This window comes from Megalobrama amblycephala, linkage group LG4, assembly GCF_018812025.1.
Source record: "Megalobrama amblycephala isolate DHTTF-2021 linkage group LG4, ASM1881202v1, whole genome shotgun sequence".
Classification (NCBI taxonomy): domain Eukaryota; kingdom Metazoa; phylum Chordata; class Actinopteri; order Cypriniformes; family Xenocyprididae; genus Megalobrama; species Megalobrama amblycephala.
In genome coordinates this window covers 42655491-42670047 of record NC_063047.1, presented here as the reverse complement: position 1 = coordinate 42670047, position 14557 = coordinate 42655491, and the positions used below count along the sequence as shown (strand labels likewise).

The 14557-nt window shown below is 37.3% G+C and overlaps 1 protein-coding gene across 1 annotated transcript in view; it reads left to right on the top strand.

Annotated features, from left to right (window-relative positions):
- The window catches only part of LOC125267649 (astrotactin-2-like), a 458853-nt gene that overhangs the window by 400222 nt on the left and 44074 nt on the right, over window positions 1-14557 (top strand). Inside the window, exon 18 of the mRNA XM_048189494.1 lies at window positions 13196-13329. Within this exon, the coding sequence (XP_048045451.1) occupies window positions 13196-13329 (134 nt within the window). The remainder of the gene's footprint in view (window positions 1-13195; window positions 13330-14557) is intronic.

Sequence of the window (14557 nt, the reverse complement as noted above, 5' to 3'; positions counted from 1 at the left end):
CAGCGATTGAGTTGTTTTAACCCAGCAAATGGGTTGTTTTAACCCAGGGATTGGGTTGTTTTAACTCAGCGAATGGGTTGTTTTAACACAGAGACTGGGTTATTTTAACCCAGTGATTGGGTTGTTTTAACACAGCAATTGGGTTGTTTTAACCCAGCAATTGGGTTGTTTTAACCCAGCGATTGGGTTATTTTTAACTCAGCGATTGAGTTGTTTTAACCCAGCAATTGGGTTGTTTTAACCCAGTGATTAGGTTGTTTTAACCCAGCAATTGGGTTGTTTTAACCCAGCGATTGGGTTGTTTTTAACTCAGCAATTGGATTTTTTTAACCCAGAGACTGGTTTATTTTAACTCAGCGATTGAGTTGTTTTAACCCAGCAAATGGGTTGTTTTAACCAAGTGATTGAGCTGTTTTAACTCAGCGAATGGGTTGTTTTAACAAAGCGATTGTGTTGTTTTAACCCAGGGATTGGGTTGTTTTAACTCAGCGATTGGGTTGTTTTAACCCAGTGAATGGGTTGTTTTAACACAGCGATTGGGTTGTTTTAACCCAGGGATTGTGTTGTTTTAACTCAGCGAATGGGTTGTTTTAACACAGCGATTGTGTTGTTTTAACCCAGGGATTGGGTTGTTTTAACCCAGGGATTGGGTTGTTTTAACTCAGCGAATGGGTTGTTTTAACACAGCAAATGGGTTGTTTTAACACAGCGATTGGGTTGTTTTAACTCAGGGATTGGGTTGTTTTAACTCAGCGAATGGGTTGTTTTAACACAGCGATTGGGTTGTTTTAACACAGCGATTGGGTTGTTTTAACCCAGGCGATTGGGTTGTTTTAACCCAGGGATTGGGTTGTTTTAACTCAGCGAATGGGTTGTTTTAACACAGCAAATGGGTTGTTTTAACACAGCGATTGGGTTGTTTTAACCCAGGGATTGGGCTGTTTTAACTCAGCGAATGGGTTGTTTTAACACAGCGATTGGGTTGTTTTAACACAGCGATTGGGTTGTTTTAACCCAGGGATTGGGTTGTTTTAACCCAGTGATTAGGTTGTTTTAACCCAGCAATTGGGTTGTTTTAACCCAGCGATTGGGTTGTTTTTAACTCAGCAATTGGATTTTTTTAACCCAGAGACTGGGTTATTTTAACTCAGCGATTGAGTTGTTTTAACCCAGCAAATGGGTTGTTTTAACCAAGTGATTGAGCTGTTTTAACTCAGCGAATGGGTTGTTTTAACACAGCGATTGTGTTGTTTTAACCCAGGGATTGGGTTGTTTTAACTCAGCGATTGGGTTGTTTTAACCCAGTGAATGGGTTGTTTTAACACAGCGATTGGGTTGTTTTAACCCAGGGATTGGGTTGTTTTAACTCAGCGAATGGGTTGTTTTAACACAGCGATTGGGTTGTTTTAACCCAGGGATTGGGTTGTTTTAACTCAGCGAATGGGTTGTTTTAACACAGCAAATGGGTTGTTTTAACACAGCGATTGTGTTGTTTTAACCCAGGGATTGGGTTGTTTTAACCCAGGGATTGGGTTGTTTTAACTCAGCGAATGGGTTGTTTTCAGCGAATGGGTTGTTTTAACCCAGGGATTGGGTTGTTTTAACCCAGGGATTGGGTTGTTTTAACTCAGCGAATGGGTTGTTTTAACACAGCGATTGGGTTGTTTTAACCCAGGGATTGGGTTGTTTTAACTCAGCGAATGGGTTGTTTTAACACAGCAAATGGGTTGTTTTAACACAGCGATTGTGTTGTTTTAACCCAGGGATTGGGTTGTTTTAACTCAGCGATTGGGTTGTTTTAACCCAGTGAATGGGTTGTTTTAACACAGCGATTGGGTTGTTTTAACCCAGGATTGGGTTGTTTTAACACAGCGATTGGGTTGTTTTAACACAGGGATTGGGTTGTTTTAACTCAGCGAATGGGTTGTTTTAACACAGCGATTGGGTTGTTTTAACCCAGGGATTGGGTTGTTTTAACTCAGCGAATGGGTTGTTTTAACACAGCGATTGGGTTGTTTTAACCCAGGGATTGGGTTGTTTTAACCCAGGATTGGGTTGTTTTAACTCAGCTAATGGGTTGTTTTAACACAGCGATTGGGTTGTTTTAACCCAGGGATTGGGTTGTTTTAACTCAGTGAATGGGTTGTTTTAACACAGCGATTGGGTTGTTTTAACCCAGGGATTGGGTTGTTTTAACTCAGTGAATGGGTTGTTTTAACACAGCGATTGGGTTGTTTTAACACAGCGATTGGGTTGTTTTAACCAGGGATTGGGTTGTTTTAACCCAGGGATTGGGTTGTTTTAACTCAGCGAATGGGTTGTTTTAACACAGCAAATGGGTTGTTTTAACACAGCGATTGGGTTGTTTTAACCCAGGGATTGGGTTGTTTTAACTCAGCGAATGGGTTGTTTTAACACAGCAAATGGGTTGTTTTAACACAGCGATTGTGTTGTTTTAACCCAGGGATTGGGTTGTTTTAACTCAGCGAATGGGTTGTTTTAACCCAGGGATTGGGTTGTTTTAACCCAGGGATTGGGTTGTTTTAACTCAGCGAATGGGTTGTTTTAACACAGCAAATGGGTTGTTTTAACACAGCGATTGTGTTGTTTTAACCCAGGGATTGGGTTGTTTTAACACAGCAAATGGGTTGTTTTAACACAGCGAATGGGTTATTTTAACCCAGGGATTGGGTTGTTTTAACTCAGCGAATGGGTTGTTTTAACCCAGGGATTGGGTTGTTTTAACCCAGGGATTGGGTTGTTTTAACTCAGCGAATGGGTTGTTTTAACACAGCAAATGGGTTGTTTTAACACAGCGATTGTGTTGTTTTAACCCAGGGATTGGGTTGTTTTAACACAGCGAATGGGTTATTTTAACCCAGGGATTGGGTTGTTTTAACTCAGCGAATGGGTTGTTTTAACACAGCGATTGGGTTGTTTTAACCCAGGGATTGGGTTGTTTTAACTCAGCGAATGGGTTGTTTTAACACAGCAAATGGGTTGTTTTAACACAGCGATTGTGTTGTTTTAACCCAGGGATTGGGTTGTTTTAACACAGCGAATGGGTTATTTTAACCCAGGGATTGGGTTGTTTTAACTCAGCGAATGGGTTGTTTTAACCCAGGGATTGGGTTGTTTTAACCCAGGGATTGGGTTGTTTTAACACAGCGAATGGGTTTGCCTAATCTGCTGGGTAGTTTTATTTAACTCAACTATTTAAAAAAAATGACTGTATTGCTTAAAATGAACCCAAAATATGTTGGAAATAAACATTTATTAGTCCATTTCATAAATGAACATTTATCAATAAGTTTAATCGGTAATAATTAAACAATAAACATTTATTAAATTTCTTATTAATAAATGTTCACCTTTTGATTATTATTGTTGCCTCTAGTAATTATGTGTCTGATTTTAAATTTCCAACCTATTTTGGGTTCATTTTAAGCCAGACATATAATCATTTTTAAACAATAGTTGAGTTAAATAAAACTACCCAACACATTGGGCAAACATTTAACCCAACCACTGGGTTAAAACAACCCAATTGCTGGGTTTGTCCATTTTCAACCATTTGGGTTGTTTTTAACCCAGCATTTTTTAGGTTTTCCTGCTTGAATGTTGATTATTCTCCTCATATTCTCCATTGTTGCAGCTCCTCTCTTCCCAGTCTGTCAGTAACGCTCTGTTTAGTTACTGTCTCTATGAAGCCCCTCCTTCTGAAAAGCACAATGTGCTCTGATTGGTCGGCTGGAGCATTGTGTTGTGATTGGTGTTTGGGAAATGTCCCGCCCCTTACCATAACCGCCAGTTTCAACACTCTACTAACTAACTCAACCAGGCCCCGCCCCTTTATTCTGCGCATTAATTATTTAAATGAGGAATATTGTGAAGAAAACTCAAGATGGAGTTCAGAAACACTCACACTGATATAGAGAAGAACTCCCGCTGGAGGGACATTGGAAAACTTATTCATGCTCAAACAGCAACATTACACACTAAAGAAAGATGAACGTGAAAAAAAAAACAAAAAAACATAATAGGTCCTCTTTAAAAAGTTTTGAGAACATATTTTAACATTCATTTTATTGAGGCTTCTTTTATGCCACCCTGAGCTGCTTTTTTGTTGCTATGGTCAGAAGTTATGAATTTTATTCCTTATAGCAATCAGTTTGTCACAGATATATGAGGAAAATGAAGTGGCTGTAGGTGACATATGGTGCATGTTTTGTCCTATTGTAATGGAGGGACATTGGACTACTTTTCTGAAATTATCAGTCCATTTCTCATGTTCTCAGCTTCTCATGTGACTGTTTTGATCCTGTTTTCATCATGGTCCCCCTCCTTCACAAACTCACACATACACACTTATACATTGTTCTTTATATTTTTGTGCAAATAGGAAATCAGTCATTTTAGGATTAAGGAGGAACTCTTTGGGGAAGAGATGAAAAATAAAGAAGAAAAACGTTATTTCTCATACATCAGGAAACTCGTTTCTAATGCATCTCTAATCTGCAGTCAAAGTCTGCATGAATCCTAAATTCAGAATATCTATTTTCTAAATGCATGTTATTGATCATTTTTTGTGAATGATTCATATAAGCATACACTCTAAAAAATAATTCAGGGTACCTGTTACCACAACTTAAATAAATGAAAGGTTGGAAGGTAAAAATTCAAATTTATTGTTTTAATTAGTTGCAAACATTATTTTGTAGAGTTCTGTTGACACAATAATGCTGATCATTACATCAACTTAAAATCGTCTGTAATTTAAACTCAAATTTCAGCATTAATTGACTTTTTTTTTTAAATTAAGTTGTAGTAACTTAATGAAATTGTCTTGATAACTTCAGAAATTAGGATTTCTGGTTCCCAGCAGGACTGGATGAGGAGAATAAATGTTGAAATTAAGTGTTAATGCGTTTGTTTCTAGTGAAGGGAAAGACCTGTTAGTGTTTAATGCTGTTAAAAGACGTTTGTGCTGAAGAGAAGGTAAACACTTCATTGACTCTATAAGCAATGACTGCGCTAATGCCAGTGACAAGTAATATCTTACTTGTTCATTAAATATACATGTTAAATAAGTTATGTTAGTGTGTGCTGATAGCTGTTGATTTGAACTGATATTAATTGGTTCCAGGGCTACAACTCTGGTAGTTGTTGGAGTGACTTATTTTATTCAAGCAATCAACTTAATAATTTGTAGCATAAACACAAATTTTTAAGTTCCTCTAACTCAGTGTTACTTGTTGGTTGAACGTGAATTCACTCAAAAAATTACCAAACTGTTGCATTCATTTGCCATACTTTACGCAAGAAACCGCAGCAGGTGCTCGGACACACCTGAACTCTGTTCTGACACAAGCATGTGTTGCATTCTCAGCCTTGCCACAAGGGGCGCTACAGTAAAGTGAACAAAAGTGTAAAGCAGGGGTGTCTAAACCTGCTCCTGCAGAGATTAACTTCACCTTGCCTCAACATACCTGCCTGAAGACCTTGATCAGCTGGTTCAGGTGTGTTTATTTGGGTTGGAGCTGAACTCTGCAGGACCGTGGCCCTCCAGGAGCAGGAATGGACACCTCTGGTGTAAAGTGTTTTTTCTGTGGCGTCACTCAGGACCACACGCTTATGTCTGCATACTGCTGTATAGTATGTTTCTCCATGTTTAATACATCTTGCATACAGGTGTAGTGGTCAAAAATAATGTCTAGCCAATAGGAAATTTGATTCAAATATTATCAAAAATGTGTTAAAGATTTTGTAAACATATTGCATAGTTGTGCTTGGAGTCGATTGTTTTATTTGTTTATATGCCTGATGTTATAAACGAAAAGAAATTACAAAAAGAAATTATAAACATGCAAAACAAGAGAGAACCAATGAAATATTAAAAATTGATTATGTTGAAATTTTTTTTTTTTTTTTTTTTGCATAGTAGAATTAAACAAGCATGTTTCACCCACTAAATAAAAAAAAGAAAAGTAATTATGACTTGTTTTCTCAGAATTGTGAGATTAACTTGCATTTACAAGTTAGATTAAATCTAATTTCTCACAGATTAAATCTCGAAATTTAATCTCGAAAAAAAGTCGAAAGATAAAATGTGAGATAAAATACTCACAATTACCTTTATTTTGTATTTCATGGTGAAAACAAGCTTCCATAAACTTGTAGCTGTAGTTTGTGTTCTTAAATGATACATTTAGTGTGATCTTCCTTCATGTTTAAAATAATATTTAAAAAAAATATATAAAATATTTTCCTCATATTTTGATGGCTTAATCAAACTTGATCACTTTTGGCCATACTGAACTCAAGCCATCAAGGACACATCTGTGTTGTCAAATACATAATTTCTGGAAAATAAGTAATTTTTTAAAATCTTCTGAAACATTATGCAACTAATATTACAAAGCGACTTGTACAATTAATATCTAGCACACAAAACGTGCAAAATGCACACATTTGGGTTTATGCTGAATAAGAGAGGTAAGGGAGTTTATTTGTGTTGCACATTTTCTTTTTCACTTTAAATAAATTAGTTCAGGCTTTGCTTATACAATAAATGAATTATACTGTAATTTATGCTTGTTTTATACTTATAATTTTCATTCTGAATGCTGTTCTAAATCTAAAATACATGCAAATAGCAATGCAATTTTGTCCCTGTGTGACTTATTTATCAGGAAAATATGGTATTTAATGAAATGAAAATTCACCCTATATATTTTATAAATGCACGTTACAGATCTTATAGTGAACGATCTTAAATTGTTTCACTTGAATATAAATCACAACGAAGACAAAAGGATCTGTCACTACTTAGATTAAACTTTTCAAACTTAAACAAGTCTTCGTTGCAGTTTTTTATTGTTATCAATCATTTTAACTCTGATTAAAGTTTAATTAAATGCTACAGTATAACAGCACTGACGGATATAAATGAGGTTGTGATTGGCCATCAATCAGCATCAACGGAGGCTTGTCAAACAAAGTATTTTGTCGCAACAGCAAAACAGCAGGAGTGTTTTCTTCCCAAACTGTCTGACATCATACCAACTCACACTGCCAAGAATCTTTTATTTGCCCTCCAAGTTTTGCTTACAGTTCTGACTTTTTAAAGCTCTGCAAACAGAAACTTTTTAAAAGCAATTCCCCCGAAAACGAGCGACTCAACAGGTGGAGTGTTGTGTTTTGTGTGTGCCGAAGATAGTCTTTGCTGTAATTGAGTATATGTCTGCTTATTGGAATAAAGCTGCTCAGCTAGGGAATTGCTGTCCACACATTCAAAGGTGTGCAACCAATCCGATCACGGTGCAATCTTCGTTCACCGAAGAAGAAAACCACGGATGCTGTCCTTATAGTCGGTGTTAAACCCTAGGCGAGATGCTGACTGAAATCAATTTTCCAGGGAATGCTATACCCATGGATTTTGCTGGCCATTTAGGTTGATAGAGAAAGCAAATCGAATCAGCTTATAGGCACCCTTGAGCCAGTTTGCTGCTTTTCAACGATGTGCACTTTTATTTGCATTCTTCGTGTCCCCTTCTGAACCCCGGATTCAATCGAAGCCATGGCTCCCTTCCTGGAAGATGGTTATAGGCGTTCCTAGAAACAGGGACATTTCCTTCAATACATTAGGCCGAATGATCGGAATGACCTGTTTGCTGAGGTTTTGGGTCATCGGATGAATCAATTCCTCGGGCCAGCTGGCTAATGTTTGCACATATCAGACGCTGATTGGGGACAGTAATAGGGTGAGCTCAGATGAGTTACAACAGATAATAGCATTTAGACGTCATGATTGTCTTGTCACTGAGAATGGGTTTCTCTGAGAGCTGAGAGGTTTGGTGGATCTCAGGGGTCATCGACAGTTTCTGTACTTAAACTGTTTTTGTTTTTGCTTCGGAAACCTTGGTATTGAACTTTGTATGGGATCCAGACTGGTCCAGGGCGGGGTTCCGATTAAGGTGCTGGTCAAATCGTCATTTAGAAACAAAATCAGGACAAAAGGAAGTTCGTTTTGTGTTCGTTTCAAACACTTCCGGAAAAGTTCGCTCCAGCTGGTAAACACTTTTGAACTGACCATGATGTAATAGGTGGGTGTGGCTCTGAGACTCCGCCTTCTTTTACGTGAAAATATTCTTCAGTCAAATTTCTTCTGTTCAGGCCATCGAGGTCAGACGCGAATGAAAACATGAACGCTCTGGAGAGCTGCTTTATAGTAGAAACTGAAGTTGTAATTCTAATTTAAAGAGACACTGACACCGTGTCCTACGCACTGCAACGCGCAATAAACGGTATCTCTATATGGACCCTGGACATGACATGCATGAAAAAAATAGTAGGCTAAAATGTGCGCACGATTTATTAATGTGTCACCTCGATTTACTAAAACGTGCATACAATTTACTATTTTGTTCATTCAAGGGAATGAAATATTAAATCGTGTGCACGACTTAGTAAATCGAGGGAATGATTTAGTTAATCGAGGGAACGAAATAGTAAATCGTGCGCACGATTTAATATTTTTTCTTGCATTTCATGTGCGGGGCTCTGTATCTTTACCATGTTAATCATAGTTTTTGTCCCAACTAGCCGTGACGCGCGATGATTCTATTTTAGAAATGGTTTCTGTTTTTCTGCGAGGTCTCGGCTGGAACAACCACACAGAGTATGGCAATGATAATCTCAGGTGCTGTGTATGTGCTTTATTTAATGTTAAATGCATCTAATGTGAGTGAATATCATTTTGTGTCTTTTATAGCCATACTGAAAGCAAAAACGGACAATTCACCTCAGATCAAAATAAATGAAAGGAAACAAGAATGTTCAAACATTCAACTCATTGTGAACAGATGAGTGTATTCTATGACAAAGATTGCTTCAGTAACTCAGTATGTATTTTTAATAATATTAAAATTGTGTAGCTACTTATCCATTTCGTTGCGAGTGCCGGGAGCTTGCCAAGATTCGTCCACACTTCTGATTCGCTCTGATTTTCGATTGACAGCTTGTCGCCGGAATATTGTCACATCGCGTCTGGTTAGGACCAAGCGTGCCACACGAGTCCTGAAAAGCGAAGCCAAAGCGTCTCGATCGTATAGGTATACAGTACGTCATAAACCCCGCTCTCTCCATGTAATGTAATGGGACGTGAGACACATTAAACCAAAGCTATCTCACGACCAATTCGTTTGCATTTTATGAGGTGGCTAATTCATACGATTTGTCTAAACCCCAGTGCCGGGTCGGTTTAGAGGCAGGGTGATTTGTACAAATTCATATGAATTGAGCCTCGGGTATATTTCGGCACCGTCCACATGATGTAATTTTCGTCATACGGAGGGCTCGTGGCCGGCCGCACACCCCGTCACCGTGCACCGTGCAACAGCGCATGCAGGACAGAAGAGTCCACCAGGTGGCAATACACACAGTAAAGAGCGATTCAAAAACGAGTAAACTCAGAAGCATGCCTTGTCCATCGTTTTTGATTCCTGTTCTCTTGGTGTATCTTCTGAATTATGTTGCACTGGTGGATGCACTATTTTTCTCCTCCGATCCTGTCCAGCGAATGTCCCGTTGATGACACGATGTCTGGTAAAGAGTATAGAAAAAATTGTACTGCACGTGTGTCAATCTCAGTCATCTGCACGCATCCGTGGTTTAGTATACTTTGAAAAGATGTGTGAGACGCGTCCGTGCACGGAAAGTGAAGTATACCCGGGGCTTTAGCCACCTCGTAAAATACATACGAATTGCTGTACGATCGGGTTGAACTAAACAGTCAAATTTCAGTCAAATAATTTTTTCAAAAGATGGTTTCTGTTTTTATCATGCTGATGTTCATTCTTTAAATGAGTTTGTTTTTAGTTAGTTATTTCATTCTATAAAAATGATTGTAGCTTTAACTTTAATTGCTACATCTCCAGAACTGTTTATTTCACACCAATGAGTTGTTCTACAGTATTAACTGATTCTGCAGGAGTGTGGGCGTGTCCTTTGATATTGTGGGCGTGTCCTTTGATATCGCGGCTCACTACTGCGCACACTGTCGGCTTCAGTTACTAACAGTACATCACTGCTCAGGTATTGTGGACTTATTTTTACCCTTGAGCGAAGAACGATAACTTTGCCATGAGGCCTTTAGGGATCCCCGCCGTACACCCTCTCTGTCTGACCTCCAGTAGATCCCCCCTCATTACACACACACACACACACACACACACACACACACACTTACAAACACACGTACCTAATTACCCTCGCTGTTTACTCAGTTGAAACTGGCTTAGGTTACTCTGCATACATAAACAGAGCCGTAATCGGTTTGTCTATTTTTCACATGTGCAGTTGAGCAGTCAAGCGTGATTTTTCTAGGAAACCGCTGGTGGTAAATGTGTGTGCACGTCTGCGGCTCTGTGTTTGTCCACGAGCGGGGCTGCTCTCATCAGCATTGATATTTCATGTTACACTTTTCTGATCATCTGTTTCCCATTTGCAGAAACTTTTTTAACCCTTTTCGCAAGCGCTGAATGCCACTCTAATGGGCATATTTGTTACATTTTCTTTCTTTTAAGCGGCACTTTCATAGTGTTGTCTGGGAATGTATGATTCGACATGAAGGACTCTTGGATTCCTAACACATGCAAAAACAAGAGAGAACCAACAATATATTAGTAACTGATTGCTGTAGTCAAACTTGCATGGTCATTAAAAACAACAAATCACTTTCGGCCACTACTGTATTTCTAAAGCATTATTAATCTTTGTTCACGTTAGTGAAAAAACTAATGTTTTGTTCATGTTAGTCCATTAACAAATGTTAACAAACACAATAAAAAAAGGTATTAGTAAATGTTGAAAACTAAGATTAATAAATGCTGTAAATCTACACTTTGAAAAGTTCTGGGTTAAAAACAACCCAAGTTGGGTAGAAAATGGACAAACCCAGTGATTGGGTTGTTTTTAACCCAGCGGTTGGGTTAAATGTTTGCTCAACATGCTGGGTAGTTTTATTTACTGAACTATTGTTTAAAAATGACTATATTTCTGGCTTAAAATGAACCCAAAATATGTTGTAAATTAAAAATCAGACACATAATTACTAGAGGCAACAATAACAATCAAAAGGTGAACATTTATTAATCATGCATTAAACATATTAATAAATGTTCATTTCCAGCATGCATTAATTTTAAGCAAGCAATACAGTTATATATAAACAGTTCAATAAAGTTGCTGGGTTTGTCCATTTTAAACCCAACTTGGGTTGTTTCTAACCCAGCTTTTTTTAGAGTTTATTAACTATAAGTAACTTTGCAACTGCATGTTAACTTATTCCACTAACCCGAACCCTAACCTAACAGTCTACTAATACTCTAATGAGAGTTAATTTACATGTAGTTTCTTACAGTATAGTTAGTAGAATGTCTAAAGTGGACCATCAAAATAAAGTATAACTAAGAACTTAACTGTTTTGAGTGTTTTTATGTCCATAAAAATCCAAATTAAATAAGAATCTTTCAGTGTATTATCCCAAAATAGTCTTTATCACATGGTCATTGACTTTCCAGTAAAAAGAACTGTATCATAGTACCGTTTCCGTGATCTCACACACCCTCTCACACCTCTCCATTCACTCTCTGTTTTGACTTCCTCGACTCTGTGCCTCTGCCAGGCATCTCTCATGAAAGTCATTATAGCGCAATGGATTGCAGTCTTCCCCCTCCATCTCTCTGCCGCTGTAATAACGTCTCATTCATCAAGGCTGTTTAAAGAGAGTTGCCTGTGCGTAAATAAGGGGTGAGGTCTGGCAGCCAGAAACCTGCTGATGCTATCAGGGAGATGGGCGGCTTCCTCATCACTGTCTGCTGGAGCTCTCGGTGCCTCAACTTTCTGACTGCAGTTCGCTGGAAAAAATATCCTGGCGAATTTATGGCAGCTTATGGAACCTTTCAATTGTACAAAAGGTTAATCAGATTATTAAAAATGTATTCATTCCAAAGTAAATGCTTCTTTTAAAGGGGTACTTTTTAACTTTAGTTAGTGTGTAATGTTGCTGTTTGATCATGAACAGCATCTGCAAAGTTACGACGCTCAACGTTCAATGCAAAGGAGATTTTTTTCTTTATTTTTTAAGGACTACAATAAACGGCTGGTAGGGACTACAACGAGCTTCTTCCTGGGTTGCTGACATCACTAACCCTAAAATTTACATAAACCCCGCCCCCGAGAACACACAACAAAGGGGGCGGGGCCATGTTGGGCTGCTTTAGAGAAGAGGAAGAGTTGTTGTAGTCGAGTGTTGTTGTCATGCCGTCATTTTACACCAAACGAGGGTCAATTCAACACAAAAGATGAACATGACGGCACATGCTAGTGGATGAGTTGAATCAACTCCACAGCAACTACATCAATTTATCCACTAACCATTCAGAAACGTCCAGTTTCATTCTAAAAGTCTCTCCATCAGTGTCGACTCCGGTTTGAACAATGTAAGGCTGAACACTTTCCTCATTTTGGCTGCGTGAGATTCTCCAGCTTTGTTGTTGTTGAGCTGTTAAAGCTCCGCCCTCTTCTGGAAAGTGGAGCTCATTTGCATTTAAAGGGACACACACAAAAACGGCGTGTTTTTGCTCACACCCAAATATTTGACAAGCTATGATAAATGATCTGCGGGGTTAGGGTTAATGTGTATATATAGTTTTACTTGGTTCCCAAAAGTTGAAATATCTTTTTTTTTAATTCAAATACATTGATTTTGTTCAGGATTGACTTGACTGAAAAAGATCCAATATTTTCATATTCTGCGGCATGTGGTCTGATTGAAAATGAACTAGAATTCCACGAAACGTCCTTTAGAATGAGTCAAGACCTCTCATCTCCCAGCGTACCCTACCGTCCCTTCTTCTCTGGCCCTTGCTCGTCTTATTATTGCCCCTGAGATGGAGTCTCTTGACATTCACACGTGGGCTGACCTTTTTTGGTACAGTTTCCAATTAAATTTTGACAGGTTCTTGTCTGTACAAAGCGCCCCGAGATGCCCTCAGCCTGCGTAACTTCACAGAGATACACCACTTTTCAGAGTGTGTTGTTGGCGACTCGAGGTGACTCATCGACTGCGCCGGAAGGACGTTTGCTCATGGAGATAATTGCATTTCTCTCACCTGTGCCATTTATTTTGCAGGCCTTCAAAAGTGCCACGATGAGCTCATACTGGTGTGCGGGGAAGGGTGATGTCATCGAGAACTGGTGCCGCTGTGACCTGACTGCGCTTGGCAAAGACGGGCTGCCCAACTGCAGCCCCCTGCGGCGGCCGGTGTAAGTAACCCTGACCCGGCGTTCTGAAGATCTCTTTAGGCGATACTTGATTCGTGGCACCTGTTAAGGCATCCTCGACTGCTCAAAAAGCAGGAAAGACAAATTATGCTGCCAAATATGCCTCATCTTCACTGCCAAATTCATGACATGCTGAGTCACATAATGAAATATGCACTGCTGTTCAAAAGTTTGATTGTTTTTGGTGACACTTTACAATAAAGTTCCATTTGTTAAGATCACTTAAATACATTAGTTAACATTAGTAAGTGCATTAAATAATTTTAACTAATGGTATCTTATTGCAAAGTGTTACCTATTTTTTGAAAGAAGTCGATTCTGCTCACCAAGGCTGCATTTATTTGATCAAAAATACAGTAAAAACAGTTAAATATTATTACAGTGTAAATCAGCTGTTTTCTATGTGAATATATAGTAAAGTGTAATTTATTCCTGTGATCAAAGCTGAATTTTCAGCATCATTACTCCAGTCTTCAGTGTCACATGATCCTTCAGAAATCATTCTGATATGGTGGTTTGATGATCAAGAAACATTTATGATTATTATCAATTTTGAAAACAGTTGTGCTGCTATTATACATTATAATTAAAAGAAAAAAAAACAAAAACAAACAAACAAAAGAAAAGAACATTTGAATGTGATCCAGACAATCCGCTTTCATGAGAGAAATAAACATTTTTAATGTTTTTTAATGTATTTATTTTATTTTTTATATTTTATATTTTATATTATATCTTATTTTATATTTGATATTATTGATTTTATATTTTATTTTAAAATAAATTTTTTATATATTTTATATGTTATTATTTAATATTATATATGTTATATTTGATTTAATTTTTTTATTTTTATTTTTATTTATTTATTGAAAATAGTTGTACTGCTATTATACATTATAATTAAAAAAAAAAAAAAAAAACATTTGAAAGGTAGTTTACAAAACAATGCAACTAAGTGCATTTTGTGATCCAGACAATCCGCTTTCATGAAAGAAATAAATGTTTCTTAATGTATGTATTGATTTTATATTTTATTTTATATTTTTTATATTTTATGTTATTATTTTATATTATGTTATATTTTATTTTATTTTGTATTTTATTTTTTATATGTTATATTTTATTTTATATATTTTTTATTTTATTTTATTTTATTTTATTTTATTTTATTTTTTATATTTTATATTTTATTTTAATTTATTTATTT